This window comes from Aquarana catesbeiana, linkage group LG10 (genome assembly GCF_042186555.1).
Source record: "Aquarana catesbeiana isolate 2022-GZ linkage group LG10, ASM4218655v1, whole genome shotgun sequence".
In the NCBI taxonomy this organism is placed as follows: Eukaryota; Metazoa; Chordata; class Amphibia; order Anura; family Ranidae; genus Aquarana; species Aquarana catesbeiana.
In genome coordinates, this window is record NC_133333.1 from 185,066,260 (window position 1) to 185,090,965 (window position 24,706).

General features: G+C 41.5%; 1 protein-coding gene across 9 annotated transcripts in view; it reads left to right on the top strand.

Moving 5' to 3' along the window:
* The window catches only part of AGRN (agrin), a 658,449-nt gene that overhangs the window by 415,168 nt on the left and 218,575 nt on the right, over nucleotides 1-24,706 (top strand). For all 9 annotated transcript variants that reach the window (XM_073603052.1, XM_073603056.1, XM_073603057.1 and 6 more), the window contains one exon: nucleotides 22,817-23,032. In XM_073603052.1, the coding sequence (XP_073459153.1) occupies nucleotides 22,817-23,032 (216 nt within the window). The remainder of the gene's footprint in view (nucleotides 1-22,816; nucleotides 23,033-24,706) is intronic.

Below are 24,706 nucleotides of genomic sequence, written 5' to 3' on the forward strand. Positions count from 1 at the left end.
AATTTTTCTGCACTTGAAATGTTTTTAAACAGACAAAAATGGGGGAAGGGGCATGTATTGCAAAGATGTACTGTTTTTTTGTTTTTTACTTTATATTCAGACATACACTTAAACCAGTATCCTAGCACAGCATGCAAATTAATCTCTTCCTGTATACAGACTGCAGTCATATTTGTAGTGTAACAATAAAAACTGCAGTTTGGCACACGGACATGAAGTTATTAAAATAAACATAAAGATTTGTTTCCCCCAAACCCGTGTTTAAAGATTCAAGGCTCTGCTGTCCAAACGAGTTTTGTTTTGGGCATTGAGAGCCATTTGGAAGCAGCACATTGTGGCCTTCGGTGTCTGCATCCCAGCAGGAGACGGGTTCTCACTCTAGCATCTAATCATTCTTCAAAGGGCAATACCGTTGATTATCATTCTCCTTTCTCCTCTCAACCTGCAGGAGGTAGGTTGCCATCAATGAATCACAGATTTATCTCTCTTTCTTATGCTACAAGGCCCTCCTTTTCTCTTATTATCTTGCTGCCGCTCCACATCACATCTCTTTCTACTCTCTCTCAAACATTTCATGCTTACCATTTATATGTTTTTTTTTTTCACAAGTCTCATTTCAAACTGACAAAAGAAAAAAAAAGAAAACTGGGGGGATAGCAAATTGGAAATAAAATACGGCTTCATTAATATGATAATTATCTCTCTCTTGGTAGGGAAAACACACTGTTACCCGGCAGATAAGAGAAAACCGATAAGCATTTGAATAAGGATGATACTTTTATGGAGCTACCAGATGAGTTTGTGTATAATCTTTTAGGACCATTCAGGTTCCCTGCCTGTGCATTCCCATGCAAAGTCAGATTAAAGTAATTATACTCTAATGTTTGATGGGTTCAAATATATAACTCATACCTTTGAAAAAAAATATATAGTGCTTTTAAAATTGTCAGAACTTGCAAACCTAAAGCAGACCTGTACTCAAATGTTAAAAAAGAACTTCGCTTTCTCAATCAACATTGACTATTTTTAATCCTTATGCTGCTAATATTAGTAAATAGATAGGAAAGTATATAATATTTACTTATTTCAAACTTTTTTTTACATTTCTTCAGTTACATCCTGGTTTTCAGGCCTAGGCACATGACATCATACATACCAGGTGCCTTTATGAGGGGTTTTCTCAGCTAAGCACACCCTTTTGCCTACATGCCTGAGCTAATGGCAGATGAAGTCCAGGAAGTAAATGCTACATGAATCATCTGCCCTTACTCAAGATGGCCACGGGCAAAAATGCTAGGGGGGGTGTTTTTCTCAGCAAAAAATAAAGCATGGAGACATGGATGGATGGGGGGAGTTTGCTTTGATGATTAACCATTTGACATCCACGCTATAGCCGAATGACGGCTACAGCGTGGACCTGAATTTCCGGGAGGCCGTCATATGACGGCCTCCCCTGCGCGCGCGCAGAGCAGCTGTGATCACCGAGTCACTGAGGCTCGGGTGATCACTGATCCGAGTAAGGGGCCGTTCCCGGCCCCTTACCATGTGATCAGCTGTCAGCCAATGACAGCTGATCACATGATCAAAACAAAAGCTCTGTGATCGTTTTTTTTTCTCCTCACGCTGACACCGTGAGGAAAAAAAAAAGCTGATCACCGGCTTATCAGCAAGGGACATCGGTGCCGAAGAGGAAGAGGCAATTCTGCCTCATGTGTGCCACAAGTACCCCCACAAGTACCCCCTGCCAGTGCCACCTGCCATTGCCACCTGATAGTGCCCACCAGTGCCACCTATCAATGCCTACAAGTGCCACCTATCAATGCCCACCAGTGGTGCCAATCAGTGCCACCTAGCAGTGCTGCCTATCAGTGTATTCGATCAGTGCCCATTATTGCCACCCACCAGTGCCCATCACTGCCACCCATCAGTGCCGCCTCATCAGCGTACATCAATAAAGGAGAAAAATTACCTTTTCTAAAAATTTTTAACAAAATATAAAAAAAAATTTTTTTTTTTAAATTTGGTCTTTTTACAATTTTTTAACAAAAAATAAAAACCGCAGAGGCGATCAAATACCACCAAAAGAAAGCTCTATTTGTGGGGAAAAAAATGATAAAAATTTTATTTGGGTACAGTGTTGTATGACCGCGCAATTCAAAGTCATTCAAAGTGCGTCAGGTACAAATAGTGTTGTGTTGCTCAGGTACAGTGTAGTTCCGATTTAACCATGTTACTATGATGGAATAACAGTAACAGAAGGGCTCCAAGTGTAACTCCCACTTTTGTTGAGGAAAAAACATTGTATGTACATTACAAGGATTTTAACAAACTTTGTTGCAGAGTCCTACCTTTTGTTTGATCTGAAGAAATCCCTGTGTGTTTGTGTGCATGTGGGAAAATGAGTCTAATGGGAGTAGTTTCATAATTATCAATTAGCTGTGCACCTGCAGGGCTCTGATGAAAATTGCAGGGCCTGCATCCCTTTAGATGTGATTTCCTATTGGAAGTATCTCGCCAAAAATGAATTTTTTGTTGCAGGGGATGCCTGAAATCTGACTTCTTGGGCAGGCTTCTCGGAAAATTGGTGAGCCAATCTCACAAGCAGAAAATTATTTTTCTGGGGGGGCATTCTGTACACACTATGTGTACAGAACACCTCCAGGTAGCCATATTGCAATGCATTTTCAGTAAATTACAGAGCTGCAGATTGAAAAGGAAAGGTAGTTTTTAATCACAATGTGACTTGTGTCTCCATTATACGCTATATTATTTTTTCTTTATTTGCTATTTTTTTTGCCCACGAAAGTGGAGTTACCCTTTAAATACTTTTTCTGGTAAAAAATTTGCTCCAGATCCCTTTATGACATGACAGAAGATCTAGGTGTTTGTTGGTGTGATCTCTGCTGAAGGATCAGAGTTCAGATTGGCTAATCTTTTCTTTTGATAGAGAACAGATGACCAAGTGCCTAGACCAGTGATGGCAATCCTTGGCACCCCAGATGTTTTGGAACTACATTTCCCATGATGCTCCACTAAACTGCAGAGTGCATGAGCATCATGGGTAATGTAGTTCCAAAACATCTGGGGTGCCAGTGTTTACCATCATTGGCAAGACTTTCAGATGCAGACGTGCATTGAAGAGAGGACATTGCTATATTTCCTTTACCCCAATCCAGATATCTAGCATCCCTAGAGCCCTCCTTCAACCAACAACATCTAGATATTGTTTTATTTATATATTTACATTTGTAAAATGTACTTACAGTATGTGGTCATTTAAGTCAAATTTCAGGCAACAGGTTATGTTTTATACCTTCTTGGGGACCAACATAGAATGACGCACTTTTCTGCTGGAGGTTTAGGAGAACCATGCCAAAGTTGTAACGCCTTCACATCTTCTGGTCTTGCCCGTTTGCCCGGTCTTGTATTGGTCTGAAGTACAGCAGATCTCCCAACAATTTACAGACTTTCCAGTTCAGAAGGACCCGGCCTTCTTCCTTCTTCACTGCTCACAAATACCTCTTCGGACAAACAAAAAGTAGGTTCTTCGTCACCTGCTTAATGCCACCAAAGCTTGTGTTACTCTGTGCTGGAAAGAATGTGGCTTATTAAAGCAGGAACATCAATACTATGGAAGACTTGGTACTTACAGCCCAAAATAGAAGAACGATATACAAAAACATGGACATACTGGAATATGTTACCTTTCTACCTTTCATACTGGAATATGTTCGTATATCCGGAGGAAGGGAAGTCCCTCCTGGAGAGCTGCTCGGATGATTCAGGCTCTCCTGTTCTTCGCACTGTTACACCCACGCAACTCATCACCCTGATTAGCCCTGCCCCCCCCCGCCTTTTTTTTCCCAAAAAGAGAATTGTAAAATTAGGCATTCAAATTGCGCAGCTATGCTTGCAGGCATAATGTATATTAAAGAAAAAGAATTTAGCGGTCAGACCTTCAACATGTTCTTATTAAGAACCTGAGTTATTTTAGCTCCTCCATCAATCATTCTCAAACTTTCAGAGTGGGTCTAATGCTGATAGGTGGCTCAAAAGAAACTCCAGTTCCCATTAGGAATGCGTTGATACATAAGTCCTAACAGAGGTGGTGAAGTGGCTCTCGGAATCTATGAAATACTAGTACAACATCTAAGAGAGGCACAAACTGTTTCCTTTGAACAAGGACCCTCTGCCCTTTGTGCTTGCCACTATCTGAGCCAATCAGATGTTTGTTTTATTCTATGTCTCTGGAAGAATAACACATGGAAAGTAATTGACCAACAACTCCTCCTTTATGTTTCTTCTTTTTTTTATAAATCAGCTTCATAGTACCCTTTGTATAAGGTATTTACTGAAGTCTGTATGAAATCAGAAATCCCATAATTACTACAACCTTCATAGAAATATGTCCAGACAGCTGAGATATTCCTGGAGAAGCCTGTAGAGAGGTTCCACACTAGCATCCACTTGCCAGAGCTCTGGAGATGATAAGCTGCTGATTGAAAGCCTCCGGCCTGTCTAAGGAGATTCACAGCATTGAAGTGTTAATGAGTACAAGCCTTTTATTCCATTCTTGGCTCCCTTCCTAATTTATGGTTGAACCAGCAATATGCAGTCCTTCTCATGTCAGTCTATCCAGGTGTGTGTTATGTGGGATGAACACTGGGCAAGTGATCTTCCCAAGCTTGCCAAGTGTTGAGATACATTAACTGTTTCATTGTGCACAGCCTGGCTGTTACCTTCAGCTTATAATTCTGCAAACCAATCCTATCTTTCACAGTCCGTGCTAGTCCTTGCAGTTGGTAACTGTATGGCGGAGTGGGGCCAATCCACTATGTTTTAAATACAGTAAAGCAACAACATCCAGTGCTTCCCTAGAGCAGCAATACACTTTTAAAGAAATATTGTTAAAAGCAAAAGAAAATTAAAAAAATAAGTGTTTTAATTTACTTCAGGGGATCCTGTGCACATAACCTGCTCTCTAGCTCCCTCAGCACCTCCTCCCATATCCGCCTCCAGGACTTCTCCCGAGCCTCACCCATCTTCTGGAATTCCCTACCCCAATCTGTCAGACTGTCTCCAACTTTATCCACTTTTAGGCGATCCCTGAAAACTTTCCTCTTCAGAGAAGCCTATCCTGCCTCCATCTAACAACTGCACTATTTTCTCCATTAGCTCATCCCCCACAGCTATTACCCTTTTGTATCACTTGACCCTCCCTCCTAGATTGTAAGCTCTAATGAGCAGGGCCCTCTGATTCCTCCTGTATTGAATTGTATTGTACTTGTACTGTCTGCCCTAATGTTGTAAAGCGCTGCGTAAACTGTCGGCGCTATATAAATCCTGTATAATAATAATAATAATAATAATAAATAACACTTATCCCCATCTAAATCAGGTTCGGGGTTGCTGAACTGTGTTGTCAGATAGCTAGCCCTACCCACCTGCATAGCTATTGGAGACCTGACTGACAGCTCACGAGGAGAGGAGCATGCACACAGAGTCTACACAGCTTCTACAAAAACTGCCATGCAGAACATCATTTTGCTGTGCAGTGCTGTCTCCCATTGTTTTTCTTTAGTTTAGAGTTTGGAGCTGCAGCCTGCTATTCAGGGGAACAGAGAGAGTGGAATCTGTAAGCTTGTGTTGTGAATGATTGCAGCTGGAGAAAAGACTTTAATTTACAAAAATACAAGCTGACAACAGCACAAGCCAGATACTACGCTACGCTGTCTTGAATAAAGCCCTGTTATCCAGTTGCATTTATTCATAACACAAGCTGACAGTTTCCACTCTTTCCATTTCCCAGGGTGCTTGGATTTTAATGGGGGCAAATGAAAGTTTTTTTTTTTTTCTCCTGGTGATAGTTCTTTAATTTATTGTTTTATTCTTAGTATAAATATAGTGTATGGCCAGCAGCTCCAATTAGCAAAATCTTATACTTTGATGCTTTGTCGCTTATTATTTTTTCTGATTTAGTTTTAGTCATGTTCAGGGTTAGCAAAGAATCTTTTTCCAAGGAAAGAGCTAATCCACTAAGCTATATGTGTATCTGTGGTGCATATAGCTTAGTGCATATAGCAGATTTCTACCCAAGCAGAGTAATGACAGGTTCTGTTCCACTAAACAGGCTGTCATAAATACTTTTATTAGAACTAGTAAGGCTTGGCTCAAACTAGTGCAATTTCAGATACGACTTGAGTCACACAGAATCGCATGACAAAGGAAATCACATTATTCTCTGGTGGCCATTTACATCAATGCATTATAACACAGAACAGTTTCAAAAAAGGGTCTGGTGCCACTTTAGCATCAAAACACAACCAAGTCACACTACATAATCGCTTTGCTATTGGACAAAAATGATAAATAACCTTTGAATATTACACCCTTACCTTCACCTTGAATCACTGACGTTTTGCTGAAATGTAGTCATTGTTTGGAACATTCCTGGGGTAGACAGTGTCAATAACTAGATAGATCAACACAGCCTACCACCAACAATCCAACTGGAGCCATCGAGCATTCAAACTTCTGAAGGTAAGTTGCATCTGTCCTTTTAATTTTGTAGTTGAAAGCTGGTTGGCATTGCCAGAAACTTTAAGAGATAAGCTCACCTTTTCAAAAAAACTAATAAATGCACTTTTTTTGCAGGTAAAAAAAATGTGCATTAATTATTTTTTGTTGCAGGAGCCTCTGAAGCATTGCACTAGTGATCAGCAGATCACTGATGCCATGCAGGTCTCCTCGTACAAGGAAGCCGATACATGCTGACAGGAAGAATGAAAGAACTACCACATCGCTCACAGCGCCGTGGTAGTTAATTGAAAACTTCAAGCCATCAGTCGCAAAAGCTGCTGGACCTTGTAGTTTTCCATTCACAGAGCGCTGTGAATGAGTGACGCAGCTGGGTAGGCGGAGCCTTGTACAACCATGGGTTTTTTTGACAGCTAGCAGGTGGAGAAGAACCCCCCCCCTGACTGGCACAGCGGGGGGAGTGGGAGGTGTGGGGGCCGGTGCCTTCATAACATGTTATACCCCGAATATGGGTGTAACATGTAACATGTTATGAAAGGTGAACTTATCTTTTAAACAAAGGAATTGTTCCTTCATAGTGCTTAGTGCATAGTACTGGAATTACTTTGCAAAGTGAACAGCCTATTTGTCCTTAGTAAAGGAAGTTTCCCCGAGGCTTAGTAAATTAATTTTATTTATTTATTACAGGTATTTTTATAGTGCTGTCAATTTACGCAATGCTTTATATATTAATTATACATTCACATATATTCACACATATTTATCATACATTCAATCAGTCTAGTAAATTTGGTGAAATTTCACTGTGCAGGGAATACCTAATGAAATGCTAGAAAAAAAAAAAAAAAAAAAAGATGCAACTTTCTATTTTTTTTTTTTTTTTTGCTTATGATTGAATGATGGAAGTCAACAGAACTTCACCACATCCACTAAGCTCTGGGAAAAACTCCCTTGCAAAGTGAAGAGCCTGTTGGCCTTTAGTAAATCAGCCCCAATTTGTGTATGGTTTTTACACTGAGTGTTTTTTTGTTTTGTTTTGTTTGTTACTTTTATCATCCTTCCTTGTGAATTTTCTTATCTTTGGTTGTAAATTCATGTTAACCTAATGGATTCTAGAAATTAAGCTGTGGTTTTCATGGGTGAGCATAAGTCAGTTTTTCTGTAACTATTACATGGCCCTCATCAGCTGTAATAATGAATATATATGATACTATAAAGAAGCTAATAGATTCCCTTTAAACATCATCTGACTGCTGCATTTATTGCATCATAATTTCCTATGCCATTAGTGAAAGCCGCGCATTCTCTGATGACATTCTGTCAATAAAAATATATATTCATGCATGTGAATAGCACTTCCCCGGCAGTGCGTGTGTGGCTGCTAAATGAGGCAGCAGCTAGTTTTTATTCTTCTTAGATCCGGTGTGACCCTGCAGTCAATGCGACGTGTCACAAAGACCCGGCCTGGTAATATCAGAAGATGCAGGTTAATCAGGTTTGGTTTTGGTGACAGCTGCCTGTGACCTTGAGCAAATTACTTTGTGTTCCTTGAACCTCCAGAAAACTAAAGTGATACCGTAATCTCCGGGGCAGGAGGCTTTGTTGTTCTTTGGGTGTAAAATAATGTTCCTTTCTTTTTTCATGTATTTTGCTACTGACATTTTTTGGGGATTAAACTTTAATTGAACATACAATTTTGTACAGCACTACTCTTACTGTTTTTTCTTATAGACAAATCCAAGTAACACAGGATTGGTAGCTAATTAGAGTCAGTCTACTTGGATTTAAAACAAATATAAAACTTTTTTTAATGCTATTTCTGAAGCTAAACGATTTTACATGCCTCCTGCTGTCCTATAACGTAAGCTGCTAACAAAATCTGTATTACCCATATTATCTGTGTTAAGTGTTTTTTTTTTTTTTTAATAGCTTAGGTTATAGGATAGCAGGAGATAGATGTTTAATAGTTAAGCTCTAGATTAGACTTTGAACAGCTATAAAACTTGTCATGTCTGAGAATAATTGAAGCCAATACACTAAATACACATTTAAAATACATGTGTGAACCATTTTACCTCCCAAAAGACTTCTCACTTTGTTCACCCGTTTCACCATCCATAGACACACACAGCACGGCTTAGCCCCACCCACCTCCAGCTCTCTCCTCACAGGTTGTGATTGACAGCAGCAGGAGCCAATGGCTCCCTTTGCTGCCTTCATGTCCAGTGAGCATAGAGAGCGGATAGAGCTGCAACTCTCAGGCACAGCATTGGATCAAGTCTGGGCTCAGATAAGTATAAGGGGGGTGGAGCGAGTTGCACACAGATGGCTCTTTACCTTAATGCACAGATTGTAAACCTCAGACATGAAATACGAACAAAGCGTATCCCTCTACACTGTGCACTTGTTTCAGTGTAGAGCACTAAGTGTCATTTCTGTCTGCTACCTCATTCCTCCGCTTCCAGCATGAGTCACTTCTGACAACTTTTCCTGACACCAGGAAAAAACAGGTGATAGGGGAAGGAGCTCCAGCACACAACCTGTGATTGACAGCCTCAGCTCCGTTCCTGTGTGCTGTGTGAGGGGGGGGGGGTCCCTTCCCTCCAATCAGTTCTCAGAGCTCTCCTTGCTGAGCTCTGCAGAGTGTAACTTCAGCTTTCCGTCCTCTTTTTTTCTGACAAGCTGTATATACTCTGCACTTTGAACAGATGTAGAGAAGAGAAGGCTGCAGATAAACATGTATAACTTATGTAAGAGGGTCTGTTTCATTTATATGTATCACCTGCGGCTAGTCACTTCAGTGGGTATATGTAAGGGTTTACAACCACTTTAAGGTAAAAAAACCTTCTAACTTTACAACCACAAAACTTCTACCTTTACAACCACTTTAAGCTGCAAAGGCAGTAGACAGGGGCATACACGTTCCACAGCATGAAAAAAGTAACTACCCTTCATGTTCTGTGGGCAGTACTCCCCATCAAACATGACCCATTCAACTAAATGAAGGCATGGCGATGTGATGTGGGTTTGTAGAAGTAAAACAGGTTGACAAAATGCCTCCTCACTGCCAGTCAAACACCCTCTGAAAAGAGATCTGCCATGTATCGCTCTCGGAGGACAAAGCATGTATAAATTAGCCCTAACTCCCCTGGTGACCATTGTCACTGACACAGAAAGTTGTGGAACATCCGAAATTTTACAGTTGTCTACAGAACAAGAGGTGATGTTATTTCTTCAAATTGGGTCATCTGTTCTGGTGAAAATTGTTTAAAGGGGAATTCCCCTCACTTGGTAGAAAATTATTCTTTCTTCCTGTTGCATCCCTGGGACAGGAATTGAAGGGAAATACCCTCAATAGGATACAGACAGCCAAAAATATACTGATGGATTTTAATTCTTCCCCATTCTATTCAAAAAATGTAGCCAACTTTGCTAATTTGAGGAAGAGCTATTTCTTTGTCTTTGTTCTCTAAGCACAGACTTACTGGACCTAATGATCAATGTAGCAATGGTCATGGGGCCAAGTCAGAACTAGAGAAAAAATAATATGCTTAGTGAATAGGAATCTCTTCTTGATCTCTGACAATATGAAAAAAAGATTTTCAGACAATAGCCATAATAACTCCTTGGAAAGAATAGGACTTTTGGACTTGAGTGCCTTATTAGTATAAAGTAAAAAAAAAGAGGCGTTTCAGTGCGGGGAAAAAATGAAAAGTCAGCAGCTCCAAATACTGGAGCTGCTGACTTTTAATATAAGGACACTTACCTGTCCAGGAATCCCACAATTTCAGCACCCCAAGCTTATTTGTCAATTGGCTTCGGATGCAGGCGCCGGCATAAGTAAGGGAAACCTGAAGGCTTTACTTCCCGTTTCCTACTGCGCATGCCCTTTCTGAATGGTCCCGCAGTCTTCTGGGACCTGTGTGTACAGCAGGGGGAAGGAGGAGGGGCTGGAAATGTTGAAAATCGCTGATCTCCAGGTACCCACTCCCCCCTAACCCCTAAAAAAGTGCTAAATGTGGCAGTGGAGAGGGTGCTAACAAGTGGACCTTTCCCTTTTGGGTGGAGCTCCGCTTTAAGCGACTTGATGTGTTAGTAAAGCAATAGCAAAACTTTTTTTTTAATATGTCAACATAAATTGCTATAACAAATGTTATTTAATAATATGGAGCAACAAATTTCTATATAAGCTGCAGTAGCAACCAGATTTTTACGTAATGTGCAGTTACGCCAATAAAATCTGATTTCAGATTGATTGCTTTGGCTCAAGGAGCCATGGTGCTTGCAGGTTATTAAATAAAGCTGAGAATGTTTGACTTGCAGAGTACTCAGTATGTACATTGCTGTTTGTTTATTTCTGCAGAGAATGTAAAAGGGCAGTAGGTCCGGTCTCCTAGGCAGCTGGCTTCATGGAAAGACATCGGAGTGCAGATGATTTTAGTCAAGGTTCAGGCATTGGCTGCCCAGGAACCATTGTTTGGTGACACCACTTCCATATTGATTTTCTCCTCGCACACTTTTTTTTTTTTTGTGTGCTATGCTTGGTTTTCTATTCTGCCTTCCCGTTCTTTCACTGTCTCTGAGCATGGCCTCATAATCTCCCTGTTTCTGGCAGCTTTCATTTCCACATATACTTGTCCTTTGGTCAGGGCTATGAGTAGGCTGTATGGATTAGCTGGGTCACATTAGCATAGTCTGCCTGAGATAGAGGTGTTTCTGCATCAAGGAGGGGGAGGATAGCCCAAGCCTCAGGATATGTGATCAGTGGATTTGCATACTGCTCAGCTCACGGCTCTTGTATTAATTCCACTCCAGCTCTCCTGCCTCTACCGCACTAAAGATTTAGCATTGTGTCATTAACTCTTCCACACAAGCGACATGCTCTTTCTATCTGAAGGCATCCAGCCGCTTCCTGGTTTGTCACTTTCGCTAAGTAGGCGCTCAGCGTCCAAAACACTAGGTTTGTGTGTTGGTTGAAATTGTGCATGTCGTCTACCAGTCAGAAGGTGTAGCTTGATGCAGAAATTGGGTGGAATATATTTAAAACTCAAAAAAAAAAGGAAAAAAAGTTTTCGTTTTTGAATGCAGAGCTATGGAAATCACTGACTGCATGCAATTTACATTTAAGTACCTGACACTCTCCCAAAATAGGAGGCTGTGCCCACCCAGTCATTGTGACTGATGGAACAGCTTAGAAATGAACCTGTTTGGCCTATGCAGGGAAAATCAACAGTTTTTTTTTATTCCTAACCTCCCTCAGGCATATCTCATCATCCCTTTGCTTCCCTTTCAACCTCTTCACTGCCAGAAACAAAGAGATGTAAGTAAGTGAAGAGAAGTGGCAGGCATAGTGGATCATGTGACTCGCTCCCCTGCCACCCTTTTCACAGTGATGGGGCTTGATGATTGGACACTCAAACACCAGCATCTTCTCATAGGGGAGAAGGGATAGTCCTGAGTCCTGTGTCAGCTTCGACTGGAATTGACTCAGCATTTACTCCTGATTCTTTCAATCAATCCTAGTACATAATAAAACAGTAAGGAAGCAAAGGGAAGGTAGGAATAAGATGCTGCTTGGGAAAAGGGCTTTAAAACTGAACATGTCCCTACCTTGTCATTGCCCTTCGTGGACAGCAGGGCAAAATCTGCCTTTATAGTCTGGAGCATTGGATATAATGTCCTTATCGCGAGTTTTGTATGTTTTGAGCAAGCCCTCACTGACCTTTGTAGCTACAGGTGCTGTGGTGCAAAGCCTACTCCAAGTTCACAGAAGAAGCTCAGAAGTTATTCAGGATTGGGCTATCAGTAGTACAGCTCACCCTTCACAACCTCCCAGAGAGGCTGCTTTGTGTTTTCATTAGATAGTAGAAGGTTGGGGGGTAGCATGGTGTGCTGAGTTGCTGAGAGAAAGACTCAAGAACTTCTGCTATGAATTTAAGGATTAATTTGCTCCACAGTGCGCACATCTACAAAGGTTAAAGAGGCCTTGTTTTAAAGCACATTTACTGCTTGCTAAAAAATATGTAAAAACTTGACTGTTCTTAGTCTGATCACCGTTCCACTTAAAGGCCGTGGCAAATAATCCAGCATTGAGCTGTGTTATTGTCACTGCGCGATGAATGGGGTTATAAAGTGGTAGCTATGACACTGAGGACAGTCGCCACAATGATATATAACAGCAGTAGTATCTTCCCTGCACTGGTGGCTGAGCTGGTTTATAGGGCAGCTATAAATACCTCTATTGTGAAAAATATGTCCATGACATTCAGCAGTTATCTCAGTATAGGCAATATGAATGCCATACAAGCCTTGTTTAGGTTTTTAAATAGTTCTTTGTGACACTGTGCGCCCAGTAGATATGCCTTGCACCCGCCGTACTGTCTATTATCCTGGCTAAAAATATTTGGATGGGAAGATTTGTGAAATATTCCAGCTGTTCTCTGACAGCTTTCTATTGTTTAGTATCTGAATGCAGTTTATAGCCTTCAGATCTGTTTATTTAGGATACCTGAGGTTCCCATTATGTTAGAGGCTTGCCTCTGAGAGCAGAGGAGATGTTCATTTACACACTGACATGTTAATGTGCCTGTGCATCACATTAGATCACTCAGTTTTGTAACAAGCCCGGGACGTCTCAATATGGGCCACTTGTCTACCAAATGAGTTCCTGATAATTAGCATTGTGATGCAGCAGCAGATGTAAGATGTTGGGGTAATGGGTTCATTCTATGAGCTGTTTGTCTCTGATGTTCCTTGTGTTGGGAGCTTCTGCTTTACAGGCACAATGTATCACCGTTGTTAAGCGCTAGCAGCCTAATTTGTTGCCAGTTTCTGAGATGGAATAAATTAACTTTCTTTAGATCTAGCCGAGCGATAGTGTCAGAGGCTGTATCTTGCAAACTTGTGATTTCAGGTTTTTAGGTACAGGTTCAGTGGGGATGGAAACTAATAAATAAATTATGCTGAAGCAGATCTGAAATGGAAACTTCAAATGGAAAGTAGAACTCAAACTTAATTTAAAGTGGCACTCCAAGAAGATAAATAAATACACAGTTAATATACATATCTGTGAAGTATTTTAACTGCCAAAATGTTTGTAATTCTGTCCACCTAATTTTTGTGATTTAAACAATTCTTTTATTTAATACGACCAGACGGGTGACGCCAATATTTCCAATTTCAGCTATGCAGCTTACAGTGTCAGCTGACTACTGGACAACAAATCAGAATCAACACACTATGATTCTCTCTCCAGTGAGCAATGTCTGTTGCTTGGATTTTCTCTTTAAGCTAATCTACCTTAATATTTCTTAAAGATATAGAAACATGCCTGGAATCCCCTCTCTGCATCTCTAGCATTATAATGCAGTGTTTCCTCGCATATGGCAAGAATACCATTGGTAGTACATATCCTTACCATAAATGCTGACCTTAGCAAGTACACAGCCTATAGGAAGGACAGCCATTGGCAAACAGAATGTATGCGTCAATTTCTGTAAACAGACCCTTTTTGAAAAGATCTCCATACTTGTAGAACAATATACCTTAATCCCAAGGGCCCATTCAGACTATGGGGCTGATTTACGAAAGCCATGCACCATCAGTAGAGGAGCACGGTAAGGCGCAACACATATTTTCATATTTACAAAATGGTGCCCTGGGAACAGAGCGTGAATCCCCCATTTACTATAGCGATCTTGGCGTACGGGAGAATGCAATCCGTGCGCCACTATGGACATGGCACATGGCATCTTCAATTAAATATTAACAGAAGATGGAGATGCCAATATTATGGGGTGATGTGGAGTGAAGTGTGAAAGTTTAGTAACAACTGCCCAAGTAACAAATATGCCCAAAATAGAATAAGAAAGTAACTTTTTCAGAGAAAGCCTGATGTGCCCACAAGTACGTTTCAAACTGCGTGGTTGATGACCACTGTTGTAATACATCTACTTAAAAGGAACAGGCTAGCAATGCAGCTTAGACCTCAGTTACAATGGAGGCATATGGGTGGTAAAAAGAGAGGCTATTGAGCCTTAGTTTAGCCCCCCCGACTTCCGAGCCACAATTAAGCATAGCCATGTTAGTACACCGCAACGCGGTTGTGGCACAGCGCGGAGAAAATTTATATCATGTGTCTTATTTGGCAGGCAGAACTTCCACCAGTTCCAACCGATTCAAGTGCATGGGAGCACACTGCAACAGCTTTGTGATGGCGTGTAGTGCAAGGGTTAACACAGGAGGAGAGGAGGCAACATATTGCCTTTGAACCATCTGTCAAATGCCACAGTTGATCATTTTTCAGAGGGGGTGGTAAACACCACTTTACGTGTAAACAAGGCCTTAAATCACTTAACATCTAGTTGGTAAAGTGCTTTGTGGTGGGATTAAAATGAATTGCACAGTAACGCTTACCATGTGTTATGACAGTGTTCAATAAAATTGGTTATATAGCATGTATCATTGTATCATTGTGTATCATTGTGAATGGACCACAGTAGGGTAGTGTGGGGGGCCCTCCTTGCTGGATAATAACTTAATGGACTGTTTAGGTAGGCCCTTCCCCACATAGTTGTTTGTAAATCTTAATAGAATTGTACAATTGGATGGTAAGGTTAAAGGCCAACTTAATGATTACATTTACAAAAAAAAAAAACCTCTTGCAGAGTTGCTGAGAGTCACTTCTGAATCCTGATTTCTCTTCGTAAAACGGGTGTGAGAGCTGACAGCTAAAAGTAAATGTGTAGGCAAAAATAAAATAGACCCAGTCATATGGTCATTAAAAACATCCTTAAATGTAACCACCTCCACCCCTCCGTACTGTAAAAAAAACAGTGGCTTGAAGGTCATGTTTTTTCTGGAGTGTCCTTTATGAATGGCACTTCAAAATATACACTCAGGTGGCCAGTACACCCATGAATGGCTGTAATCTGAGCATTCATTTGAAGTGGTTGTAAACCGTTTAAAGTGGTTTATAATTAGGTAATTAGGCTTACCTGTAGCTACACTGGATATCTCCTAAATCTGCATGGTTTAGGAGATATCCCTGTATTTGCATGTGCCAACATCATCGGCACATGTGCACTTAAGCAACGGCACGTACGTTGTACTGTGCCATTACCGGCAGCTCCCACGAGCATGCGTGGGAGTGACGTCATCGCGGTTCTGGCCAATCACAGCGCCTACCCGGAAGTAACCCCCGGAGAGATGTCGGCCGCCAGAGTGGTGAATGAGGACCGCTGCGGGGGATTTTTTAAAGGGGTTTACAACCACTTTGACAGCTCGGGTCGTAGCTATAATGTACAGAGCATATCAGTGTGAACATGTCACAGCCATCATAAGTGTAAACACTAGAAGTCGGACTGAATGTTTGTGAACACAGCAAAAAGGAGGATTGGCAGACCGAAGGTGAAGGTGGGGTCTTAAAATGCCACTGACCACGAACGATAATGGGATTGTTTGTTTTTTCTTTTTTCTTTTTTAATAGTAAGCAATTTCAGTCCTAGATATATAATACATGTGCACACACTGCTGCTATCTAGGACCTCCACGCTTGTGCAGATGTGTCACACGTCTCTGCGGGGTCCCAAAGACCTACATCGCATCTTCAAATGCGCAGAATTATACTGTGCCCATTAGTGAAATTGCCTCCTGTGATGTGTGACGAGGACATATCAGAAAGCAGTGAGGGAAAAGGAACACTATTTTCTTTGCCTAAGTGAGAAGCATAGAGTGCCAGACTTCAGCACTAAAAAAGTTAGAAACCTTTCTAAAAGTTGGGGAAAATTACCCAATTGTAGAAGAGGGAGGGAGGAGGAACCAGGAAAAAAAATTGTTTTACGCTTTGGGGTTAAAGTGCCACTGACCACCAATAATTGTGATATTGATATTTAGGGGGGGGGGGGGTGTTAAAATGACACTGAGCACCAATGATTGTCAAATACTTTTTAAAGATAAAAAAATTTACGGTAAGTGTATGCAAACCTTGGTTATAGAATACCACCAAAAGAAAGCTCCATCTGTCTCAAAAAAATGATATAAAATGAGTATGGTGTTGCATACATACAATCGTCAGACAAAACATCACAGCACTAATGACCTGGTAATGAAGGGATATACGCAGATTAGTATTCAGTAGGAATGCAGCGAAATTTTGGCCGCCGAAACATATCAGCCGAAAATGGTGTTTTCAGCAATATCGTGCTGAAAATCGCGAAGCGCAGTAGCGGTGGCCACGCCGCCGGGTGCCGCCCATTTCGGGGTATCATCTTGGCTCAAGGTCCTGTCCTCCCCTCCCTCCTCCTCTCCTTGTAGAGCGGTGATCTCCCTGTGTCAGAGAGCCGAATCGTCCAGCCGTAATAACAATGTTACAAAATAATGTCCCACCTCCTGTGATTGACGGCACACTGATCCAATGCTGGGACATTGAATCAGTGTGACGTGTTAACAGGAGGTGGGACATTATTACTGTGGCCCGGGTGATTCAAATGACGCTCTGATCTAAGCACAGGCAAGCTGCATCCACTGGCACTGGTGAGAGACTGCATGACGGGCACTGGTGAGAGGCTACATGTTGGGCACTGGCACAAGGCTGCATGACTGGCACTGGTGAGAGGCTGCATGACTGGCACAAGGCTGCATGACTGGCACTGGTAAGAGGCTGCGTGATGGGCACTGACACAAGGCTGCGTGATGGGCACTGGTGAGAGGCTGCATGACTGGCACTGGTGAGAGGCTGCATGACTGGCACAAGGCTGCATGGCTGGCACTGGTGATAGGCTACATGCTGGACCCTGTCACAAGGCTGCATGACTGACACTGGTGAGAGGATGCATGACTGGCACCGGTGAGAGGCTGCATGACTTGCACAAGGCTGCGTGACTGGCACTGGTGAAAGGCTACATGCTGGGCACTGGCACAAGGCTGCATGACTGGCACTGGTGAAAGGCTGCATGCTGGGCACTGGCACAATGCTGCATGACTGGCACCGGTGAGAGGCTGCGTGATAGACGCTGGCACAAGGCTGCATGACTGGCACTGGTGAGAGGTTGCATGACTGGCACTGGTGAGAGGCTGCATGACTGGCACTGGTGGGAGGCTGCATGATGGGCACTGGCACGAGGCTGCATGACTGGCACTGGTGAGAGGCTGCATGATGGGCACTGGCACTGGAGAGAGGCTGCATGACTGGCACTGGTGAGAGGCTGCATGGCAGGCACAGGCAAGCTGCATACACTGGCACTGGTGAGAGGCTGCTTGACAAGCACAGGCAGGTTGCGTGACGAGCACTGGTGTGAGGCTGCATCCACAGGCACTGGTGAGGCTGCATGACAGGCACTGGCAGGCTGCATCTGACGTTCACTGGCAGGCTGCATCTGACGGGCACTGGCAGGCTGCATCTGATGGGCACTGATGAGGCTGTATGTGATGGACACTGGTGAGGCTGCATTGATCTCTTGTATTATGTCTGCAGTCTCTGACCATCTCTTGTACCATGTCTGCTAGAGATGCACCGAATGAAAATTTTGCTAATACTATTAACAGTGTGTTTAAGTTTAAGTAAGAGATTGCAGACATGATACAAGAGATGGTCAGAGACTGCAGACTGCATTTTTCTTGAACTTTCTTAAAGGTACCAATAATGGCCAGCAATAAATTCATATTCATTTAAATTGGTGATATTAATTAAAATGTTGTATATTAAAAAAAATATATATTTTTTAAAAACTGTCATTTTCGGTTTTCGGCCTAGTGTATTTTTAATTTTCGGTAATGGTTTCAGCACCAAAAAAACCCATTGGGTGCATCCCTAGTATTCAGGTAGTTAAATGTTACAATAATTAATCTTTTATATAGTTTCATTTTATGTATTTCAGTCTGAGAAAGAGGGAACAAACATACAGGGTCAGGCTTTACAATAATGTGCAGCAAAATGTCTGGAAGGGAGAGAATGGGTTTACCTCATTAGCTGTTCCTTCACTATCAAATCAGAAACTGAAGAATAGATCCTTAAAAGAAAAAACATGGCAATTGTTTATTATTATTATTATTATTATTATTATTATTATTATTATTATTAATATTCAGATACTTATATAGCACTGTCAATTTACGCTGTGCTTTACATATATGTTTATAGTACACAGTGGTTTAGAAAACTAGATGTTTGGGTTTTATAGCTACTTTATTGTCTTCTTGGTGACTGATCAAGAAGTCATATTGTAATTTAGAAAAAGTCAAAGTGAAGTCACAATTCCTGATCTGCCGAAGCACCCCGGGCCAGTGACTATATGTATTAATAGATGATCAATGTTACTGCCAGTCAATCCTTTTCAGGAGCTGGTCAGCACTGACATCCTCCATATTTCTGCTATGATAAGATTCCTTTAAATTGCACAGGATCTGTAGTAGAGTGAGTCATTTGTTGCTGGTGTGAAATCATTTGTCTTTTATGGTACATTCTGGGCAAACACAACTTTATTGTAAGCAAAAACTTGCTACGGACTTAACAACTGCTAGGTTTAGCAACTGTATATGTTGAATATATGTTCAGAATCAGTGACTACTATTTCATTTGGAAGATGAGAGCTCTTTAGGAGTAAAAAGTAATGGATTGGCATGATCATTCCTATGTCTCGTCTGCAGGATCTGAGATTGACAGTGTGCACTGTATTAGCAGCTCTCAATTTGAGCTTGTTAATTTACAGCTGCAGCAGAACCTTGTAGAAGTACTTGTGGGCACTTTGATGACAGTAGAATTTGTATCCCTGCTAGCATCATCAACTCTCTCCATACTGCACACTGTGGATACAGCAATGAAGGATCATCAGTGCCTTCCACTGCACAAGAAGCACTTGTATCTCCAACTCATCTGGCTTTGATGATCACTCATTCATAGACACCACTCTAAGGCTGATTGAGATCCAGTCTAACAAGTGCCTGTCTTAATAAACCTCCTGCTTGTCATGATGAAAGCAGACCACATCTTGTTAACCTGGAGCCTGGGCGCTGAGAGGCTTAGAAACTCAGGATGGCTGATCTGAGGGAAAAGGAAATAAAGGTCTGATATTCTATGATTAATTACAAATATAGTTTGCAAAAAGTGGCATAGAGTCACCAGTCGGAGAAGGCTTCATAAGATTTCATACAGATGGTACCAGTTACCAATATTAAAGAGCATTTTCTGTAAATATCACATTGTTTCTATCGTAAATGTTAAACGGGAGGGTCATCGTAAATAGTATCAGTCATGTAAGAAATATAAGGGTTTGCCACTTTTGGCTTCCCTTTAAAAATTATATTTGGCTGAATAGGTCTGAGTTCTCTACTTCTGAGCTACAGACCAAGAACAAGCATGCAACAATTGGAAGTAGAGGAAAAAACAGCATTTCAGATCCTAGTCCAAACACACGTGAGCGATCCCTCCAGGAGCTGTCACCTGTACTGGGCTAGCCAGTAATGTCACACTAAAGTAATTCCTTCAATACAATAATGTCTGTGTCACTGGAACAAGTAGGGATAAGCTCATGCATGTTCAGATTCTAGTCCAGACTTTTTGAGCAAGCTCTCCAGGAAGCTGTCACTCTACTGGGCCAAAATAAGAGGCTGAAATCATTCCTCACCCTACCGCTGCACAATGCACATATACAAGAGGTGTGTGGCTGCAGGGCGGAGAATTCCTCAGCCGCTTACAATTGGCCCAGTACAGTGACAGCTTCCTGGAGGGTTGCTTAGGTGGGTTTGGACTAGAATCTGAACACACATGAGCTCATCCTTACTCTATACTTGTTCCAGTGACATGGACATTGTTGCCAGGCAACCAGCAATTTCAGAGGGCTACTTCAGTAATACTAGCTGTGTATATCTCTTATGAGAATTGTACTTAAGGCATCATAGATGTAAAGCTGATCATAGATGAGAATTTAATCATACTCGGGCATGTGCATCTGAGGGACTGTAAAGCATAGAGCAAGAAGTGGTCTCCAATGTTATCAGGGGAAAGACAGTAGTAATTTGAGTTTTCTAAGCTGTCTGATCACAGCTATTTTTGAGAAGCCTTGGCTGGTGGTGGGTGTATTAGCTTCATAGTCTATAATGTATAGATGTTCCCAATCTGTATGTTTCCTCTGGTTTTGGTGTCATAGGTTTCTGGATTTGTTCCCCACATCTGGCTGTATTGGCATAAACATTGTTGGGTGATTCAATAATGTATGTTTATGGAATGATCTTCAGGCTGACAGATTGTGTCCATTATTCCTTCTGCCTTCCCATGACAGTGATCAACTAAAGAGTCACTGGTCTGCTGACCTTTGAGAGATCAATATCCCAATTTCCCTGAAGACTTTATTACCATTTTCACATGGACAATATTTACAGATGTCACAGCGATCTCAATAATTCAGGTTTTAGAATTCTGTAAAAACCATCTTGCAGTTTGTCTCAGTGTAAACCTGTCACAAACAGGAAAATCAGCTGAGCCTATAATGAAAAAATGCATAAGCGGAAGTTTCCTTCAGTGAAAAATGCACATTACTCTCAGGATTTCCAGCGATAAAGGTAGCTGACATTACATGCAGGCATGAACTTAGATGTGTTTGGATCCTAGTCCTAACCCACCTAAGCTATCTAACCAGGAAACTGTCACTGCAAAGAGCCAATCATAAGCTCCAAGGCATTCCCCCGCCCTGAAACTGCACATATACATGCCCCTTGTATACATGTGGCTGCGGGGCAGTGAATGCCTCAGCCACAGGTGTGTTTGGGCTAGGATCCGAGCACGCCTGAGCTTATCCCTAATTGGTTGTTACACCTTGACATTTCCTTTAAGCCCCCACTCACACTTATGTATGGGGCATCACACATATGCGCTTCGCGCGTAGGACAGCTCTTTCACTTCAGTGGGCTGCCCTGTGCCCCACAAACACAGACATTTTTGTTCATGTACCTTCTTTAACTTCGCTCCTTCTGTGCTTTTTTTTTTTTAGTACCACTTGTCAAAGAATGCACTTCTAAGCGTATTTGGGGTGGCATTAACAATACATGGAACCACAAGCGTGATGCGCAATGCTTGCATGTTTTGTGTATGCAGAAAAAATAGCACAATTTTCCAAGAGTTTTCATGCTACATTAGTGTTAATGGGACCTAAATGTTGAGGTTGAGCTGGGCCTGTACCTCCCTCCTCTAGTGCCATCTGTTTGGACTTGTGGTAAACTGCCTCGCTGATCAATAGCTATGCCCAGGAGGAAGGAGAGGGTGGGGTCAGCTAAACGTTTACAGCAGAAGTCAAGATGCGCTAATTTTCTCTTAAGGCAACCTCTGCTTAGATAATTTTCAATATATGCTTGGTTGAATTGTGCAGGTTTGCGGTAGGTTAACATTAACTGTATTGTTGTCCTGACAGTATATGAACTCACAGGTTTTTTTTTTTCGCAGTGAGACTTGCAATACTAGTGTGAAAACAGATCTATATTAATTCTCCCACACACAGTGCTTCTCTTGCTGTAGACTGACATCAGTAGATCAGCTCTGCTGTCACACAATGCCACAGTTAATTAGGGGCAATAGAAGCCTAGGCTGGAACGTACTAATGACTCCCATAGAATGACCTACTGTCCCCAAGTCCTGAACCTCTCTGCAGGTTGTCAGATAGAATGGATTGAGTTGGACTCCTGGCTACTAACCTACGTATGTAAAATATTCTGTGTGCGTTAATGTGTGTGCTTAATTATATTCCTGTATATCACAGAATACTATTGGTTTTTTTTTCACTACACATAGAAGAGCAGCTATGCTTTTCATTGCCATCAGGCTTTGGCAAAGGTTGATGATTTAATTTTTAATAAATTGCTATTTTTTTTTTATCCATTTGTTATTCAATATACAGTAGGAGTGGTGATGATGTATATACTGTACATAAGAAATCCACAGCAACCAATCAAATGCCACATTTCATCAATCACAGTCTTCAGACTGCACTTTGGGCATTTCTTTGCTAACCCCATATATATATATATATATATATATATATATATATATATATATATATATATATATATATATATATATATATATATATATATATGTTTTGCTGACTTGTGTTATTTTTTCTATTTTGTTTACTACATGTTCTGAAATTCTATGAATTATATTGCTCAGTGACAGATTATCGCAGCCCTGAGCATTATTTCTGTCATGCATATTACCATTAGACTGATAATCAATTGTTGCAACTTCTTACCCCAGCCTTACCTTTTTCTTGTTTCTCTGTTCTCATTTCAGCATGTCGAGGAATGCTGTGCGGCTTTGGTGCGGCCTGTGAGAAGAGCAGCACAGACCCATCTCAAGCAACCTGTGTTTGCAAGAAAAATGCCTGCCCATCTGTGGTGGCACCAGTCTGCGGATCCGACTACTCCACCTACAGTAACGAGTGTGAACTTGAACGTGCCCAGTGTAACCAGCAGCGAAGAATTAAAGTAATCAGTAAAGGGCCTTGTGGTAAGTTTGATGATTTTCAGCCAAGCATGTATATAGATTTTCAGTTACCTTATTAACGTGTGAATGATACTGTCCATTCATGAGGCTCCACTTGCTACCAATAGCAGTTTCATGTAACACTTGTGACATTATTGCTGTGCATGCATTAATAGAGTCATTGATGGAAATTTACTAAAACCGGAGCACTCAAAATCTGGTGCAGCTGTGTATGATAGCCAATCAGCTTCCAACTTCAGCTTGTTCAACCGAGCTTTGACAATAAAACCTGCAAGCTGATTGGTTTCTATGCAGAGCTGCACCAGATTTTGCACATTCCAGTTTTAGTAAATTCCCCCATGTGTCTTGGTTCTCTCTGGACAATACAAACTGTTGGTCAGGAGACGGAAGAAATAATGATGATGGCATTGGGTTACCAAAGCTGCAGAGTCTTAAAAGGTTTATGCAGTTCCCCCTGTTGTACCTGAGCATTTAGTGAGGACTAAAGATAAAGTTGAAAAGGTCCATACTGAAAGTCACTTTTAAGCAGTAAACATTGGAGCCATGGTGTATCCATTGTCCACAACAGCCAGTTGCGTGTCTAGCTCTTTGTGCCTTTAATGCAGTTTCACACTCTCATAGTGAATACATTTCCGAGTTTCAGTACTACCATGCCCCTAGTCTTGTTGCCCTAAGCACAAGCCATGGAATGGCTTTCCGCCCAGCGCTTACATCTGATTTCTATAGTAGAAGTAGAACTTCAGAAAGACTATTGCATATTTTCATCCTCCATCGTCAATGATTTGTGCATCTTCAGCCACAGGATTTGTGCCTATGAAATTCCCTGTAGGTGTGTAAAAACACACTCTATAGTTGTTGAAGCAAAAGCCTTATCCAGTCCGCCCGTGCAGCTCTGTGATTAGATGTGCTGTACAGGGCCTTTTCTCTCCCTATTTTTACGTCCCTCTAATGGGATATATAATGAATGGCCTCTTTCCTCTCTGTTATATGGCTCCCTGGCTATACATATACTATAATATGCAGTCTTTCTCTTTATTGCCCATGCAGCACCATCATCAAAGCTGCTGCACAGCAGTCAGGTGCCTGGCTTTTTCCAAGGCCTGATAAAATGCACATAGGCATTTGCTTCTCCCTGAGCAAATGTATAACACGTAGCTTAACCTTTTTACCATGCACTCTCCATTTTTGATGTATAACGCATACTCCTTTTTCCTTGATTACATATTCAGCAAACTGGTTGTTTCTTGTGCGTTCTTAAATTTCCGTTGCAGTCCAAAAAAAAAAAATGGAAAGATCTATAAAATGCAGCTTACACTTTCCCTTTAGAGCTCCAGAGGAGATGCATTATGCACTAACTGTCTTCAACACAAATCCCTAACCAGGTAAACAGCGTTAATCCTTCCATTTTTACACTTCCACTCAAAGATGCTTCAACCACATTTAGTGCCCGGTTGGCCTGTACTGCCAACAGATGACCTTGCAGCTAGGCTTGAAATGGAGCAGTCTGTGGTCTCCTGCGTAAATATCTCTCTATTATCTATTTAGCACAGAAAATGAACTGTTAAAAATAGGAAATAATATGCTAATTTTGGCTTATTAATGGACCCAGATGACCTAATAATCTAGCCAGCCTTCACACATTTGGCCTTTGTTTTCAGCCAGTGAATTACTTATTGA